The 19,685-nt window shown below is 38.7% G+C and overlaps 1 protein-coding gene across 1 annotated transcript in view; it reads right to left on the bottom strand.

Annotated features, from left to right (window-relative positions):
- The window catches only part of DDX10 (DEAD-box helicase 10), a 270,830-nt gene that overhangs the window by 86,923 nt on the left and 164,222 nt on the right, over positions 1–19,685 (bottom strand). The window contains exon 16 of the mRNA XM_082683226.1: positions 18,005–18,061. Coding sequence (XP_082539352.1) covers positions 18,005–18,061 — 57 coding nt within the window. The remainder of the gene's footprint in view (positions 1–18,004; positions 18,062–19,685) is intronic.

Here is a 19,685-nt window from a genome sequence, read left to right as displayed (position 1 = left end):
ATGATAAGTTTAAGTATCTTTCTGTGAAATTTACCTTTCAATGTTGTGTGCACTTGTTACTGGTAAGAGATGTAAAATGAGTTTCTACTTGAGGGTGCCTGCAGGAAAGCAGGGAAAAGCCTGCCGTGACCCCCTCCCTCCTTGGCGGCACTTCATGGCCTTCCACCCACGGGCGGGCCACACCCACCACACTCCCTGCGCCCTTCCGCTTCAACTTTCTGGGTCTCCTCTCCTTATCTGAAAAATGGAGGTAATGTCACAACGAGCCATCTCACAGTGCTCCTATGAATCACAGATCAAACTCCTGGGTACCACATGGGATGAGGCACCACAAGACTTTCTCTGCCTTTTCTTCCTTTCTGCCTGCAAGCCCATACGACAAAGTAAAGTAATATCAATAGACTTAAGCTGGAGGCAAAAGAAAAATGAACCCAGTGCATACCAAGCCATAATATCTATAAAGTTAGGAGTTTCCAATTGCCTTGTGTCCCAAGCTACTACTCATATGAAAGACGCCTTTAAGTCAAACCACATACGGAGGCTGCCCGGAGAAGGAACGTAACTTCATATTTCCTTGATGTCTGAGGGCAAAAATCACAACCACCAGGACTGGAGCAGAACGGTGTCCTCTGGGTCTGCTGGGACTCCTGAGGGCTCTCCGTCCCCAAACCACGGTGTTTCTCAATCATGCCATCTGTTTGTTTTGCTATTATTGTTCCTTGCTGATAGGGATCTCATTTCACTGATTAAACAGGGGAGTGTCCTTTAACAAACTACCTGTTCTACTTTGCTATTTACCCTCTGTAGCTCCATAACCCACAAACCAGGTTCGTTAGAATGTGACTACAATGCACATCAGTGTGGAAGGGGTGCAGGCCTTCCCTGCAGCCAGAATGCATGTGCTCAGTGCCCAGGTCCTGCAACTCCTACACAGGTGGGCCAGAAGCTTTTTGTTCACTCCTGGTTTTACTGGTTTTTTACTATGGTGGTCAAATTTCAAAAAAGTGGGGTACTGTATCAGTAATGACATTAACTTTCAATTTTTAAAATTAATTATTTGTTTAAATGTATACTAAACCCTCCCAAAGTGAAGAATTAAATGAAGTTTTGGTTCATTCTTCAAAGTTCCAACTTTCCACTCCGACTATTCAATCTATACATATGCAAAAATGTCACAACCTGAGCGGCATTCATAAGCATGCTTATGTTCTCAATTCCTCAGGGCGTTCTGCCACGCACTAACAAAGTACATCCTACTTGCTATAACAGTCAAGGTCCTCTATTTCCAGCCTCAACCTGTACTCCTCCCCACTTTGACAATCTCTACCTTACCCCCAGAAAATTCTGTTGGTAATAACTTGTGATTTAAAGCTCCCGGCTTCTGTTTGATGCCAACTTAGTATATTCAAGCCCACTTACTGTCAATATAATATTTCTATGGTACATTACAAGTAATGGACATTCAAGAACACTTAACCTGATTTATTGCTGCATCTTACTGGGACGCTCTCTTTTTTGAATCCTGTTAAGTCAGAAACAACCTCTCCAACTTCTGAATTGTTTGCACCTTGTTCACCCATAAGTGGTTCTGCTACTATAATCATGTCCCATATTTTATCTCTTTTACTAGATCTGCCTGTCTGAACAGAAGTTAAGTGCAAGATTTGAGACTCAGATAGTCACTTACTAAATGTCAGTCCTAGGGCAAATATATTTAATTTCTTTAAGCTGTAGGTCCCTCGTCTGTCAAACTGTGTTGAGAATACCTGCCTGTAAGTACTGAATAAAATGCCTTAGCACAGTTGTATGCTACACAGCTATTTAATACTGGCTATTAAAAATGGCCCTCTGTTACCAATCTTTCCACTCCCTAATGCAGTCAGTGTGTGAGAGGTGCCAAGTTTAGGACACCTCAGGGCAATCTGACTTCTCTTTCCCAGTCCCCCCATCTGTCACCCATTTTTAACAGTTTATTCTTAAATCCCATGAACAAAACAATCTTTCCTCATTATTCTTACACTCATTGTGATACACACTTAACATCTCAGCAACTAAAATGGTCTCCTGATTTCCCGAGCTGTCCAAGCCCTGAAATCCAACCACGCAAAGCAAATAAAATTAATCCTGATAAGAAAGATCATAATGATATTCTAATCATCAAGCCCTGTCTGTTTTCAGTTCTCCTCTTATTTCTTCTCTCTGTAGTATTTAAACACTCTTAACCACTCTTAACCTTCTTTAAATTCTCTCTTAATACTTCATAGACCAACATACCAATTTCCCTTCCTCTCCTCTAATCTGTCTACTACTATCTTTTCATTTGTCCTGAATGCTTTTTATCTGCCTACACTGCAGAGAATACTGTTCCCAAGGATTTGTCACCTGGCTCTCTCTCATCCACTCTCTGGATTCACACTACACTGGAATCCTCAATCACTACAGACAACAAAGTGTACAACCTTCCTATGCTGAAATTTCTTCATCTACTAAATGGGGATGACAATATTATCATCTATAACTTCAAAGGCTAAAGTTCATATGCTAAAATACATTTTAAAAAATCCATGGAAAGCACGTGAAATGGTCTCTGACACATGGAAAGCACAATATAAATGCTTCATTTCTTCCCCTTTGGCTTCAAGCATTATACATGGACATACCTCACAAAACTTGTCCATAGCATTCATTATGCGGAACTACTTTAAAATGTTTTCCATTAGATTTGTATGTAGTTCCTTAAGGGGAGGTTAATTCTATCTTGGAATTATGTTCAATCACACACAGTAGGCACTCAAGAAATATGTATGAATTAAATGAATGACTATTTCTAGGGTCATGCTACCACTGACACTGAACCTCTCCACAAAATCTTCACCATATCCCCACACTCTCCTGAGTCAACCCATATCTTTAACGAGGCCTTCAAGATCCTCTGTGATCTGCCAACTTTCTCCTTCCTAGCTCTTGCTATTCCGCTTTATGCCAGTAAAAACCTTCTCATATCATATGCTTGTGCAAACCCCAAGAGCACCGGCCAAACCCCTTACCCTGTAAAGGCTGCAATCTTGGTGTATTTCTTTTTTTTTTTTCCTTTAAAATTTATTTATTTGAGAGTGAGAGAGAGCAAGAACATGAATGGAAGGGGCAAAGGGAGAGGAAGAAAGAATCTCAAGCGGACTTCCCCACCAAGCGGCCCAATGAGCGGCTCAATTACATGACCCTGAGATCACGACCTGAGCCTCACTGGTGAAGATACTACACAGAATAGACAATGCACCTGCCAGAATTATGTGGGAAGGTTAGAAAGGATCTAAAAATGATAGAGAATGATTGATCAGCTCCTGAATGAAAAAGGACATCAGAATTATAGAGGTGAAAGGCGCCAAGCAGAACATCCAGCCCAAAACACTTCAAGCAAGTAGAGAAATGTGCTCAAGGCCACAAAGTGATCTACTGGTGGCACAGAAATCAGGCTCCCAGCCCACTGGATCCTCTAGGTCCTCCGAACACCGATTCTACCTAACAAACCAGAGCCACTTCCTCCCAGTGTAGTCACTTCCAGGCCTCTCTCTCTCCTCCAATGAGCTGAACAAACCTAGGACTTCTGTGTATATGGCACGGAGAAGCCAAATCCTCGTGGTCTCTATCTTTTACAACGTCGTGGACAACACAGCTCTCATAATCTCATTCCCATATACCCTAGCATCAGTTTAGAGGCTGTGCATGAGATTTCAGGGCAAGAACAAAGCAGATTTTTCTCTGATGCCAATCTACATGAAGTCAGACACACTGAGGGAGAACTAGAGCTGGTCATGCTGGGTTACAGACTGACTCAAGAGACTAAGCTTGCATTTATGCATGTGTTTCAAACAGACACTCTGCCACAGTGGCATAAGCCAAACCAAAAATAGAAAAGGCTTAGCACCTCAGGATTGTATGCAAGTACAAAAGTGTGCATCTGGCTTTGGACGATGGCTCTTAAAGGACATACCTTAATTATACACACATATACTGCAAAAACACATGCCTATAAGCCCTTTGCCCCAGAGATTCCGAGGGAAGAGGCCGAGGAGGAGCTAAGTAGCTGCACTTTGAGACAACCTTCAGTGATGTGGATTTAACACACTCCAGGCTTGGCTGAGCTACTGGTTTAGATCTTGGCTAATTCCAGACAAGCCTGCTAAAAAGGCAACATATAATAACACTGATAATGACGGCTAACATTCTTTAGAGTGACTCATAGCTTACCAAACCTTTATACAGTTATTGTCTGGACAAGACCTGGAAGACTGACAACACAGGCAACATCACTGCTGTTATTCTACAAAAGAAGAAAATGAGGCTCAGCAGAAAGATGGCGGCCCTGGAGTCTGGAGCTTACTGGAAAGAACGGACCCTGGGTCTTTCATTTCCAAATCTCACGCTCTTTGGGGGAAAGCTCTAACAACTTGGCAGTTAGTGCTAAAAGCTGACCTTAAGCCCCCAATCTCTGATCTAACATTACTGATTAACTCACAGTGTACACTGTACTATCATTCACTTTTAATTTTCTTTTTTACTTAGATAGGACTTAGTATTTTTTCTTTCTTTCACTTTCTGTTATCTTCAAAGGAACACCACAAAAATACCATGTGTCAGCTATACTAAGAAGGGCAAAAATCTCAGGCCTAGATGGATGCCAGGAAGCAGCAATCAATAGCAGTCATGTTTAGAATTTAGATAAGAATCATGTTAAAACCACTTCAATGAAGCTGATGCCCTATGACAATATACTTCCTCATTTCCAAAGAAAGCTGCACTAATATAAATAAATGGATAAGCTTGAGAGTGTATATCATTTCCAACTGAAGGAAATGAGAGGACTTTATGAAATAAAAATCCAATGTGTATGTAATAAGGAGGAAAACTGATGTACACAGCTGAAAATCAAGATGGGTAAAATAAAAAAATCAGTCTTAGTTCTAGCAGTGATTATAGTCCAAAGACAGACAAGCAGTATGGTTCTTGATAAAGGAACTTTTGGGTCATGAATACACTACTTCAGCAGCATTTTCAAAGCTTGACATTTGATCCAGAAGTAAGATAAAACAAAGCTACAGTAACAAAGCCTACTTCCTCCTTGAGCCTACTTATGGGAAAATAATAACTTCTTTGATTAAATAAGCCTTCAAGTTCTGAATATTTCTCAATTTCTGCGGACAGTTATGCACACATTCCAATTTATGAAGTTAAAACAGTAGAAGCAGGGACCATTTGTACCAATGTCCATTTCATCAACCCTTGTGTTCACTGTGTGAAAAAAAAGTCCAATTTCAACAGCTCTCAGGGTTCTCTCAGCTGGCAGGAACAGTAGAGAACTAGACAACATTCTAAGGCCACTAAAACCCCAACAATTGGGGCACCTGGGTGGCTCAGTGGGTTAAGTCTGCCTTCAGCTCAGGTCATGGTCTCAGGGTCCTGGGATAGAGCCCCGCATTGGGCTCTCTGCTCAGAGGGGAGTCTGCTTCCCCCTCTCTCTGCTTGCCTCTCTGCCTGCTTGTGATCTCTCTCTCTCTCTCTCTCTGTCAAATAAATAAATACAATCTTTAAAAACAAACCAACAAACGCCCAACAATTTGATGTAGAAACTGGAAAATCCACTGGGGTGGTGAGGAGGTTAAAGGTGTCTGAAGGGCACAATGCACTATGCCCCTTTTAGAAAATATCCATTTTTCTTTCTAATTTGCATGGGAATCATAAGAATATTATTTTCTCATTTTGGAGAAATTGTTTTATGAGTTTTAGGAGGTAAAATATAACTTCTTGGAACAAGGAGATTTAAAAAGGAAAAGTATTATTTGAAGGACATAAATTATTAATTTTCTTCCATAGCTTTCATAAAACATGGATGACTCGAGGGATAAAGGCTCCCAATAGTTCTGGGGTTATAAGTACTATTCAAATACCCTATATATTCCTAAATCTACAAATTAAAACATGTAGACTGAAAGCACATATAGAGATCTAGTATACCACGCCATTTTCCAAGATAACCTTTTTAAGTATGACCTACATTCAGGAAAGTACAACAAATTTTAAGCATAAAGCTTGATGAAATTTCATAAAGAGAATACCGCTATATATCTACCACCCAAAATAAGAACTCAGAACATTCCCAAGTTCTCCAGCATTCCCCCTCAAATATTTTTCTCGGTAATAATTCCCTCTTTTCTCCAAAGGTAACCCCATTATCCTGTCTAATCCCCAATGTTGGTTTTACTTTAAAACAAACAAAAGAACTTTATATAAATGGGATACCATAGTATTTACTCTTTTGTGTCTGGCTTATTTTGCTCAATATTTGGAAAATTTGGGGCACCTGGGTGGCTCAGTCAGTTAAGTGTCTGCCTTCAGCTTAGGTCATGATCCCTGGGATACTGGGATGGAGTCCCACATTGGGCTCCCTGCTCAACGGGGAGTCTGCTTTTCCCTGTACCTGTGCCTGCTCCCTACTCATGCTCTCACCCTCTCTCTCTCTCAAATAAATAAATAAAAACTTAAAAAAAATTACTTGTAAAATTTGTCCTTGTTACTGCATGTAGTAATAATTCATAACTGTATATAATATTCCATTGTATCCGTACGCAGAATTTATCTACTCTTCAATATGGGTTAGTTCCAAAACCTGAGGATTATAAATAAGCAGCTCTAGAAGCATCTTTTTAGGCAACATCTCTGCATTCCTCTTGGGTTTATACCTAAGAGGGCAAGTGTGGAGCCCTAGGTAGCATAAGTCCAGCTTTGCAGACACTGCTAAACATCTCTCCCAAGGAGTTGTGCTATTCATCAGGAAAAGTAAAGCTTAGAGGAATGCTGTGATTTTGCAGCTAAATATGTAGTGATTTAGGACAAGAAGCAGAGATAAGTTCCAGACCTCATAATTTAATACCACTTTCTCCTGAACATTGTAGATAATGCTCAAGGCAATCAGGCTGAGATTTATTAATGTACAATCTGAAGGACAGGAAACAGATAAACCCTTCAACATTACCAGAAGACCTCTTCTGCCTTTCAGATCCTGAAACAGAAACCAGAGGGTTTTTTTTAACCTTCTAAATTAGGTGTATGACCTTAACCAAGTCACTTATTTACCTAGCTTCTCTGTAGTAAAGCTTTTGCAACTGTCAGATGACCGTAATGCTTCCACTTATTACATAAATCGATAAACCTTGAGAGAAGCATTTTGAAAAGGATAAAACACTGTAGTGCTGTCAACAATCTACAACAACATAGTCTATAAACAGGAAATGCTATAGTTCTCTTCAAGTCAAGAAACCTTTGGATCCTGTAATATATAGCAATAATAAAGATCTACTAAGCAAAGGGAAAGATATTCCAGTACAAAACACTGCAGACACTTGGCTACAACTTTACCCAAAAAAAGAACACGTGGGAAATAGGAAATTAGTTAATGTTGCTGGTAACAATAACTATAAGAATAACAACAGTAAGATTACCTAATTAGAGCTTTATGGTCACAAAGCATTTCATATAAAATTCATTAGAGGATTGGGGGGAAAAAAAAGGTGTCCATAAGAAAAACAAGTCCTCAATGCTATTTTCAGTATATTTGATTATCTCCAGGAACAAAATTCTTCTAGCCACTTTTCTCTTTCGAACACTGGCTTACAGTTCTCTCCAACACAAGTCTTTACGGCTTCGAAAAGGGACAGGAAAACATGGCCACTCTACAGCTCACTCCCAACACCAAGGCGAGTTAAAGTTCATCCCCCAAAAGAGCTTTCCTTATTCACAAAAAAAGTATTTCACACTGCACTAGTGGATACGAGAAATACTTGAAAACTGGGAATCAGCTTCATTCTCTTACCCATCTCCAAAATCTTTAGGACTGAGCATAAAATATATCCCCATTTTCTTTTTCCTGTATTCCATTTCTTTTTTGTTTTTATTATTCCCTTTACCCAACTTCCTCATTTAAGAGACTGAGGACAGCCTTCTTAAGAAATATCGGCATCCTCTTCTTCTCTGTTCTCCCTGCCACAGATGGTCTTAAATTCTAAGTGTTACAAGTATGGCTGGAGCTGTTTACACACCATTCTGATTTCTACCTCTTCTGATAAAAGAGGACATTGAACACTAAACCGTGTACAAGGTGACAACTCTACATTTGGTGTGTCATTTAAGAAAAGACAAAAAGGTACTATGAATTTAGTAATACAAATTCATATTTTGATCATCTTAACAGCCACTATATATTTTTAAGTAATTATACATATATATGTGTGTGTGTATATATTTATAATACATATGAGACATATGTGATATATATGTTATAGATAATTCATTTGGGGATATTTATGAGAATTTGAAAAAATCTCTAGCAATAACATGGAGAACCCACACAGATTCTTGTACCACACTCTGAGAATCATTAAAATCAAGATATATGGTAATTCTCTATTTCCCAGTATAAATGAAAGGATTTGGTGTTGTGAAGCATAATATTAACAAGAAAGGAGAAAAGAACCCACGTGCACATTTTCCACACCAGTAATTTGTGATTTTTGTAAACTGTAAGAAATTATGACAGTATAATCTCCCAAAAGATACTCAAAGCTTTATAGCCAACGTTTTCATGCACATTATTAGTGAATGGTAATACATATAAAAATATGGATCAATGATTCTAAGCATCAGCCTCCATAATCAAGATGGCCACACACCTGTACACATGCTCACAACAGCTTCTACAAAGGAGGGTATGTGTTAATGACCACATAATTACCAACTGACCACAATAATTCAGACAGTTAATTTGTTCTGTCAGAGATGTTTCTACAACCCACCGACTCAAGCATATAAATGTCAAATTATCTCTAACTTGGTATTAAGCATAATAAAGCACAACTGAGTTAAAATGCACCAGAGAGATTGACTTATTCTGTTTTGGTCCAATCTGAACTCAGAGTCCTAATGTATTGTAATGGACCTAAATGACCAACCAAATGACTAGAGTCCATTAGACATTTAACAATACAATTACCATTAATACCTAGAAAGGGATAATATATACATATATAAGTATGTACCGATACACACACACATACACACACACACGAGAGAGAGAGAGAGAGAGAGAGAGAGAGAGGGAGAGCGAGCGCATAAGCACACAAGTGCTTTTTTAGGCATCTCATATTCAAATGTGTTTTGAGACTATTTTTCCTAAACTGTTAACTAGTTTTAACATTTTATTTTGCATGCTCTACAAAAGAAACAACATTCCTTAAGAAGTATTAGAAGAAACACCTGAATTAGTCATTAAAATGCTCTCTCAAAAATTGTCTCAAATTAACCAGGAATTGCATTGCAAGTTTAAAAGCAACAACCCTGACTTGTTTTCTGAAAAATTCCTTCTTGTTCTTGGGGCTCACAGCTGGCAAAGTACAGGTCTATAATCACCCTTAATCTTAAAACCCACTGCTCAGCTCTCAGTGGTTATAAATTAGGAGGTAGACACAGACCTGGATCTGAGTCTTAGCTTTCTCACGGTCTAACCACATGTGAATTAGGTTCTAATTATTTAGGCAAACCATGTTTAAAACCACCAAATACAATATTCACCACAATGCTGCCAACAGAGAAGTTTTAACAGAATTCCCTGTTTTGGTCAATCAACAAATATTTATGAGCAAGGTACTAGATGACAGAGTGAAGTCACAACTTTTATGAGGTTAAGGCTCCAAAGTCAACAGAGAAGGTGAAAATCAGGACCAAACTGCTACAGACTATCACTTCTATCACCGGTAAGGTACAGGAGCTTTGTATATTCTAAACTAGATAAAAGAACAGAAGAAAAGGAAAACCATTAAGTACGTATTAGGACATTTCAACCTTTAAGATTATCAAATTCTTAGCAAACTGAATATTGGTCAAATATTCTAAAGAGATGCTGACCACTTGCAATTCATTACATTCTGTTTTAATATTAAGACCTATAACCTTAGTACAGGTTAATGGATTTGTTTGAAGTGGTGATAAACAAGGAGCAGCACCGTGAAGAGCCAGGGTGTCAGGAGTGCATACCATCTGGCACAAATTTAAATGTGTATTGCAACTCTACCCTATTCTATGGGCCCAGCCCCTGGGTATCAAAGAGACTGTGACTGACACAGCATTAACATGTAAACACTAAACTGTAAGAATGAATATGCCTGCATTTCATTGATTCAATAAAAACTTACAAGCATTTACTATGTGCCAGCTACTATGAAAAAACTCTGTTGCTGATCTCAAAGAGTTTACAGATGAGAAAAAAAAAAAAATCACCAAGAATCAAAGCAAAATAATGTATAAAAAGTATAGTAGAGCAGAAAGAAATGCCTATATCTGCCTAAAGAGGGTAGAACAGTCTTCAAAAAGGAAACAGTGCTGGGGTAAAAACCAAGGAAGGAGAGGATAGCCCAGGGAGAGAAAAACTTGTATAAAAGAAGTAAAGAAGAATATGGCATGTTTAACTGATCTCCAAGGCTGAAAATAATGGTAATTTATTTCATAATAGTTCATTCATAAGAAAAGACTGTTACTGAGATTACGGTGATATATAGAAACTAATAGGAAATCAACACTACTCTCTAACAGCCAATGGCTGTTTCTTAGTACCTACTGTAAGATGGAACTAAATGCAGATAAAAAGGGCGACTTCAGGAGAAAAAAATCTGTTTATTTCCAATGTCTGCTTTAGCTTTTAAGATTCTCATATTCTTTATGCTCTTTACTCCCTTGGAAATGAGGTAACAGCATGGCCCAATGCTTGCTTGTCCAGGCTGAGTCCTGTACAGCAGACTGAGTTTAGACTCTGCTATAGCCCAGTTTTGTGATCTTCGGAAAGCTGCATAAAATTCCTAAGCCTCAACTTCCTCATTAACAAAATGAAGATAATAACTACCACTTAACTCATGGTGCTATTTGTGAGGCTTAAAACAATAATGCACATAGAGCCTTTCTTTAATTGCAGTATTTGTAAACAGCATACAATCAATGTATGACAGCAGCTGCTAATTACTGTTATATTTTACAGCATCCATATAAATTGTATCCCAAATTCAAGCTCCTATTACAATTCCTATGTATTCTACAGAAAAAAAGGGAGATAGATATTCTTTACCAAAATCTTTTTGATAAACAACACTGATGTTACTGAAACTTTCAGTATTACTTGAGTTATAGTCTCTGTGTGACTGAGAATATGGTATTAATAACTTGCTTTTCTTTTATTTTTATACATGACACCTTAAATCTAATAAAATTCTAAATTACAGTGCTCTTTGGTATTTCCTGTATTGTTATACTAGGGGGAAGGGAGTTTAAGGTAGAATGAAAAACACACACACATAAGCATCCAGAGGTCTGGAGTTTAACTGTAGCCAGTTATTTAACCGTAAGATCTTGGAAGAAGCACCTACTCATAAAAACCCTTCACTTTCTCATTTAAAAAATAATGATATGCGGGACGCCTGGGTGGCTCAGTTGGTTAAGCAGCTGCCTTCGGCTCGGGTCATGATCCCAGCGTCCTGGGGTCGAGTCCCACGTCAGGCTCCTTGCTCGGCAGGGAGCCTGCTTCTCCCTCTGCCTCTGCCTGCCATTCTGTCTGCCTGTGCTCGCTCTCTCCCCCTCTCTCTCTCTGACAAATAAATTAAAAAAAAAATCTTTAAAAAAAAATAATGATATGGAATATAAGAGTCTTCTCTTTAAAGGTTTGTATTCTGGGGTGGGAGTGGGGAGGTGGGAATGGAGAGTTACTATTTCACAGGCACAGATCTTCGTCCAGGATGAGGTTCTGGAAATGGGGAGTGGTGGTGGATGCACAGCAATGTGAATGGAATTAACGCCAAACAGTGCACTTAGAGACGGCTAAAACAGTGAAACTTATGTGTCTTACGGCAATAAACAATACTTTAAAAGAACGTTTAAGTCTGTGCCCTGTATCCCATTAAGCCATTCCTTCACCCACTCAGTCGTTCATTCAAACATTTATCAAGTGCTTATCATGAAACACCCCGAGAGGAAGACACCAAGAACAGTACTTAGAACTGAGCAGGAAAGACAGACACGTATCCAACTAAGTGCCATAAACCATCAGAAGCTGCATACAGGAGACTGAAGTGGGAGTTTTAAAAACGAAGATCCATTTTATCTAAGGTGGTCAGAAAAGTGTTCATAAAAGGGAGGACCTAAAGGTGAGTCTTAGAAGAAAAACATGTATTCACCATATGGAAGTATTATAACCAACAATGTTCTTTGTCCCACAGTTAACTTTAAATCTTCATGACTAGAGGACAATTCTCTGACAATGGGAGACTGAAAACATCTCTTAAGTGATGTACATAGTTAAAAGTTCCATTTTAGTAATCTCCTTCATTATCAAGAAACAAAGAGAAAGGGAAGGGAAGGGCAAGGAGGGGAAGAGTGGGAAGGAAAAGAAAAGGAAAGGAAAGGAAAGGAAAGGAAAGGAAAGGAAAGGAAAGGAAAAGAAAAGAGAAAAAGGAAGAAAAAAGGAAATGAAAGGAAAGAAAAGAAATAAAAAGAGAAGAGGGGGAAAAAAAGAAAGGAAAAGAAAAGGGTCATTACATTAATTTCGATGCAAAACCAAATCAATACTAGAATCATAATAAAAGTAAAGCTATTTGGCTTTCATTGCTCACTTAGGTTGATATTAAAGGGAAAAAGCATGTCATCTAAAAGACTCTGTTATTTATTTAAAAAGTAGAAGGACAGCATAATGGGTCTTATTATAGCACTAAAACAAGGTATTATTTGAGCAGTTTGCTTAGAGAAAGAGAATGACTCATTTAGGGCACCATTAAGTAAGTGATTGTATCAGGGCAGCAAAGGGCAGCCTAGAAGGGTTCAGTCCCTTCAAATGTGAGAGCAATTTACTTTAAGGGAGGACCTTTGCTTTCTCTGGAAACTGGGACTATAAACAAACTTATGTTTCCATTATCTTGCTTTTAGTTTTATCAAAAGTTGCTTGGTTCAAAATAAACTGACCCTCTAGAGCCCTTGAAATCCTAACCGAATTAGAAAACAAAGAAAAAGACCAGTAAATTCTCAAAAATATGAAATGTCAGAAAAAAAAGAGGAAAATGGGAGGGGGTGCAAGGGTTATATAAAATAGATGGAACGAGGAGAAATTTCCCCCCAAAGTGAAAAATTTTAACTTGGTGTCAGTCAATAAGATACTGCCAAAAAGGAATAAATGCAGAGGCTTAAGACCTAGGAATGACCATTACCATCATTAATTAATGTCTATTTGTAGTTCTGTAAGGAAAGATAATCCTTCAGCTGGTAAGACTGCAGTAAGATGTGAAAGAAAACAAAGGAGTTCTCCCATGAATGTTGAGAAAGGCTGAGGTCCCATATTAGGAACTGCACTGAGTACAATACAGACATTTTTGTTACATATCTCGGCTCAAGATATGTATGGGAGCACAAAAATGTAAATATGATTACAAGTGACTATGTCATCTACTCCCTTCATCTGACACATGGTAAGAAGAAGCCAGAAGGGGAAACAACATGTCAGGGGTCACCTAGCAACATGGAGACAGCCCACTTCCTAGTGCCAGCTGAGTTCTCATTTCATAGATTTGCTACTAGTCATTTTCTATAAGCCGCTGCTAGCTCACGTACCTAAGCCAGGTTTTAAAGAAAAATGATATAAAACAAAAGGGGTAAAAATTATCGTATCAAGGACCATGGAGCAGTAACAGTAACAGGGAATGAGGATGCAGAGAGCCAAGCACACCATCATTTCTGCCACCAAGGAAGTCAGTGACGGGGGAGAGTCATTTACTTGCTTTTAGACTTAATTTATTTAATATTAAGTATGTATGTACTTAAGTAGAGCCACTATTTCAAACAAAAGCTCCCTGGGAAGCTTAGTATACATGAAGGAAAAGATGGAGCTGCTCTAAATGAAGGCAGAGTGGGAGCTCAGGGTCCTGTCCCAAACACCTCCATAGAACACCTAGGCACTCAGTGTACTGTTCACAACCCAAACTACTGGAGGAGCTCAGTGGAGGCCACATTCATCAATGTCATGGACCAGGAAAAGTTCAAATAAGATTTCAAAGGACTGACAGAGGCTTTTCACTCTGTCGAGTAATGATGACTTCTTAAAATCATCATTATTTCATAAGTAAAAGGATATTCCAAAGCCAATAAATAAATAAATAAATAAATAAATAAATGGTCCTCTCAGAATGAATATATACAACTTATCTGTGTAAAACTATTAGTGGCCAGAAAAAAAGATATGATAGACTAGTAGACGAGGAAACCACTCCAGACCCTCTCAGGTCTACTCACGTTCTAAAGTTACACAACTCCTACTTTTTTGGATCCTATATCTTCAAAGAACTAATTGATACCACCTCAAGTATCCAAAAAACTGTTTCCTATGTCTAGTATTTGTTAACCATATTTATAAAGTGTCCCAGGGTCACTTATTAAGTAAGGCAATAAAAACTAGAGAAAATTCAGCTGAAGTTTACAACTGTAAAACTTCAACCTCAAAACAAAGGACATCATTTTAGTTATTTTGATAAAATTTTCCCCACGCGGGGCGCCTGGGTGGCTCTGTGGGTTAGAGCCTCTGCCTTCAGCTCAGGTTATGATCCTAGGGTCCTGGGATCGAGCCCCACATGGGGCTCTCTGCTCAGCGGGGAGCCTGCTTCCCCTCTCTCTATCTGCCTGCCTACTTGTGATCTGTCAAATTAATTAATTAATTAAAATCTTTTATAAAAAAATTTTTCCCCACACTTAAAAAATGACTATAAGCATCTGTAATATGTTCAGGCCACGTGTAATTTCCTAGTGATTAAGTGCCTCTGAGCTGCTTCCTACTCTTTATTCCTCCACACTCAGTGTTCACTTTTACCAACATCATGCTTCTGTTTAATAAATTCTACTTTCTGAGATATTTCTGGGGATCTATTTCCTCAAGTTTCATCACTGTTTTTCCCTTCTTTACATTTTGGCAAAACCATTCCAGACATTTCCGTGAGGAAATCACACTGAAGGGTGAGGTGAAGCTGTATTTCCAGGATTATGTCACTTCCCTGAGCCTAAGAAGCCATGGGATCTATTGCTCATGGCTACAACTGTTTTTTTCCACATCTCAGTTTAAAATTTCTAAGTTGTAAGAACACACATCTTTCTGGTAAAGTAAAAAGTCCATTTTGCAGTTCAAATATTTCTCTGCTAAACCAAGTTTTGATACTTTAAAGACCTCTATCTTCTAGATCACTAAGCCCTGGGCACCCAGAAAACCTCGGGGGTTCCAACTTTATGTTTCCCTCCTCCTCTTGCCCTACATGTCACATTTTCCATGCGAATCTCAGACCTATCTTTTAACAAAGAGTAGCAGCAGATTGCTGAAAGGTCCATTCCAACTTTGTTTCACTGTACTCCCATCTTCAAAGCAATGTTTCTTAGGAATACTATGTTGGAAGAGATAACCACCAATCATCATTTATAAAACTGAAACCTCACATTATCATTAAGCCTTCACATTTGGGGGGAAATAAAGACAGATCCATTAACTTTCATTCGAACACTATTTTTTCGAATTAAAAACAATATTCTGTGTCTTCTACATTCCTCCTCCTGTAACATGAGGCCGAATGAAGCATAAAACAAGGTCAAAAGAGCCACAGGAGTCTCCCTTTCTCGTACTGTCAGTTGCTGTGCACTGATTCTCTAAATGGGTACAACTAAGAGTCCAGGTACAGCAGGTCTGCAAAGACCATTTCCTTTCAGCACTAAGGGATCTTGTGGCTATCTTGTAGGTTCAGCAACTGAAAGATGCTCTGGCCTGAAGCTGACCAAAGGGCATCAGAAGGCACAGCCACAAGTCACAGAATGATTATGGGCAAATATAGTAAAGAGAGGATAAAGTTTACTTTAAAACTTAATTATCCATCATTTAAAGCACAAGCACAAAGACAATAAGGACACCTGATAATTCACACCACGCATTTCTTCTTAGACATTACAAAACACAGGGCCATCACTTCTTTTTATAGAGTCATTCCCAATAACATCTTCTGGGTCTGATTCCACAGGGGCACCTGGAAAGCCATGGGAGCCTTCATCCCACCACTTCCATTTGAAAAGAAGTGAGCCACAAAAAGGTAGATCCAAACTAATTGCTCAGGGCTCCAACAGTCAGCCTGAATCTGTCACTGCTGCCAGTCCTTGGTGCCTCGTGGAATGTCTGAGTCCTGGCTACAGTCCGGCCCCTCATCCCTCTGAAATCACTCTTAAGAGGGCTGCCACCCGTGAGTCATCAGTTGAGGCTGTGAGCATGACCAAAGAACAGCCTCTGTTTACTGAGGGCTCCTGGCCTTGCAGCGAAGTCATGGCAGCTGCAGCACCTCTTCCATTTATTTCCAGTCCAAGCATTAGTGGTTGGACAGAAATGAGGCGTCCTCATTCCCAGAGGTCAGGAACAAATAGAGGACAAACATTTAAAGGGTTAAGAAGTAGGAGGGTGGGCTGGGCTTGAGGAGTTCCCTTCAGAGATCTGCCCAGTGGAAAAACCCAAATGACAGCTCTTGCCAGCTTTTTTGTTTATGTCCCAGCTGGCAGAGCATCAAACCAAATCCGTCTGTGCACCAATTTACAGAAAGATGAAGGAAGAGGCTCAAGAGGCAGCCCCATAGGTGAGAACAATTCATGACTCCAACCACCACGCAGGTGAAGGCCATAGTGCCAACAAGAGTAAAACACACCATTTTAGTAATACACACAAATATGCGTGAATACGCACAAAGGGAATACAGTAAGCAGGTCTTCTTCTGGCTGCAGACTACAGCTGTCATCTTATAATTTTATGTGCAGGAGTGAAAGAGCATCTTAGTGAAATAAGTTTAGTTTTATGCTGAGCATGCAATATTCATAAATATCAAATGCTTTCGCTAGATTTAAAGTTTTCTTCTTACATTTAAATTTTTCCCACTATAGCCCCTAAGATGTAATTTCTATGCTGTGACAGTGCACGCCTGCATTTTAAAAGCACAGGCAGAATCCGCCACCTGATTTCACAGTCAGGCCGCACACACTACAGCTCTCGTTTTCGGGCACCTCTGAAGACAGAGTGATATTTAATACTGAATATAAGCAGTCTTTTCATCTTACACTGCAGAGTAATTGCTTCCCACTTCAGAACTATAAATGAGTTATCATCTCTGACTTGCTCTCTAAGTGCTATGGCCAGCATGGAAAAAATGACAAAGAATATTAAGGGCTTACTCAAGGGAGTCGGATCTTTGCTAACTGCCAAGAAGAAATCATGGCTAGTCAGGCATAGCACAATGAGACATGGCATGAAAAATGACATACGTTACTGGGTCTTGGTTCTAGGAAATCATTTGTACTTAATGCCCTCAGAATGCAGAAGCCGAGCCCTTCTCAGTGTCGAACACACCAGAGAAAAATTATAGCTGCACAGAGATGGTGTTCACAACGGGACATATATGAGTGATACTGTGCATATCTATTTGCTGAACATTTTTGTCTACAGAAAATAGTGAAGGCACATGCTCCCAGGAACTGAAGCAACAGTGCTTTCAGAGTTCTCTGTTACTGAGTTGGGTCCACATAGCTGTCTGCCTAGTCGAAGGATGGCAGGGTTTAAAATCCTGTCGAGCATGGCCCCCAAAGCCAACAGTCTTCCATATTTAATAGGCACAAAATAGAATGGAAAAAGATGGTGGGATTAGTAGGACAGTGGCCAATACACAAATTATCTTATGTACCTTTCCTCCTGCATTACAGAAGAAAGAAAGGAACAGGATAAAGTAAAGGACAGGCACACATAGAAGTATATCCAATTTGAATGACAAGATGTATAAATAAATATAAAATGCATAGAGAAAAGCAGAGTTTTTAAATCCCACTCAATGCTACCAACATTTTTTTCATAAAAAGTATCAATCCTTACCTTTGCTTGTCTCTTACTGGCTTCTCTTCTGGCTTCCCTTTCCTTCAGCCTTTTCTCCTATAAAAAAGGGGGGAAATTAGCAGCATATGTACTTCTATTTATTACACATAAATCAGACTACACATTCTTGGCTTTTATTTTAAAGCCAACTAATACCTGACATTCATTTTTAATAAATATTTACTGAGTACCCGTGATGGGCTTGGCATAAGTAATCATAATTGTTAAGTATGTGTCAAACAGATCTGGAATTGGATCACAGTTCTACCACTTAATAGCTTTGCAATTTGGGGCAACTTATTTAGATTTTGTAATTCACTTTCTCACTGAAACATGAAGATAACAGGAACACACAGTTCATAAAATTGGCATAAGAATTATATAAAATACTATGCATAAGTGCTTGGCATGATGTCTGACATATGACAGATATATAATCAATGTCAGTTATTAGGATAAATAGGGAAAAATGCATTAGTGACTACTTCCCTTTTTCTCTAAAAGGAAAATTTATAAAGGATATGAAATCCATTCTTAGAAAAGGAACATTTTCTGAAACAAAGAACAATGGAAGATCATTCTTACAAAGCATGTTATTTTATTAAATTGTTTCATAATTGCCCCATTAGTTTTTCAATGATCATAAAATAGGCAAAAAATGCAACACTAACATTTTTAAAAATAAGAAAAAATTAGGGTGTACAATATTAAAATTTAAAACAAAATAACCAAGCTAAAGTTGAAAAGAATTTTGTGGGTTTTAAGATTTTATTTGAGAGAGAGAAAGAGAGAGAGACTACATGCACAAGCAGGAGGGAGGGGCAGAGAGAGGGAGAAGCAGACTCTCTGCTGAGCAGGGAGTCCAATGTGGGACTCCACCCCAGGCCCCTGAGATCATGACCTAAGCCAAAGACAAATGCTTAACCATCTGAGCCACCCAGGCACCCCAAGAAGAATTTTGTTTTACATAAAAAACCTCTCTTTCTCTTCAAAAACAAAGTGTTGAAATAATAAAAACGCTAGGCTCAATCCAAAGTTCACAGCCAACAATTTATATTTGTAAAAAAATTTAATGAACTGCTAGGTCAACGTGAAAGCTGAGTAAACAACAAGTAATTTCCTTTTAAGACCATGACTCCCTATTACAGCATTTACTAATATGAGAATTAACAAGTTTTATAAACCCAAGCACTCTGCCTTTACCAGGACATTGTACATATACACGACATTCTCCAGATTCAAATCTAATCCTAACACATCCTCTGCAGACCTGAGGCTGCTCTGTTGCTTCCAGCATTGAGAAAGACAGCCAATTCCTACCATCCCCCTTACCTAGGTTTATAGACTCCTTTAAGACAAAGTGTGAACATAAATGTTGGAAGTCTCAAAAAGGACTAAATAATAATTAGTGCGAAGAGATGAGGGTCCACAGAGCTTACAGATTCAGTTCCTAGAGCTCCGGGCTGCACAGTAGGAAAGCTAAATTCTAAGAGAAACTCACAAAAATTCACATTCACAAAGCATCTCTGAATGTGTCACACCCCTAAATAATTCATAATGTTAAATTATTCCTTTCTGTTATTATTCTTTCTCTAACCCAGTTTCAGAGAAAATGGGTATTTCTTTGACTTCCAAATAAAACATAGAATTAAAAGGGCAGGTAAAACTTAAAACAATGAGC

Source organism: Mustela nivalis (genome assembly GCF_964662115.1).
Source record: "Mustela nivalis genome assembly, chromosome: 9".
NCBI classification, from domain to species: domain Eukaryota; kingdom Metazoa; phylum Chordata; class Mammalia; order Carnivora; family Mustelidae; genus Mustela; species Mustela nivalis.
Note: the sequence above shows the minus strand (reverse complement) of the source record. Positions and strands in the feature narration are given on the sequence as shown.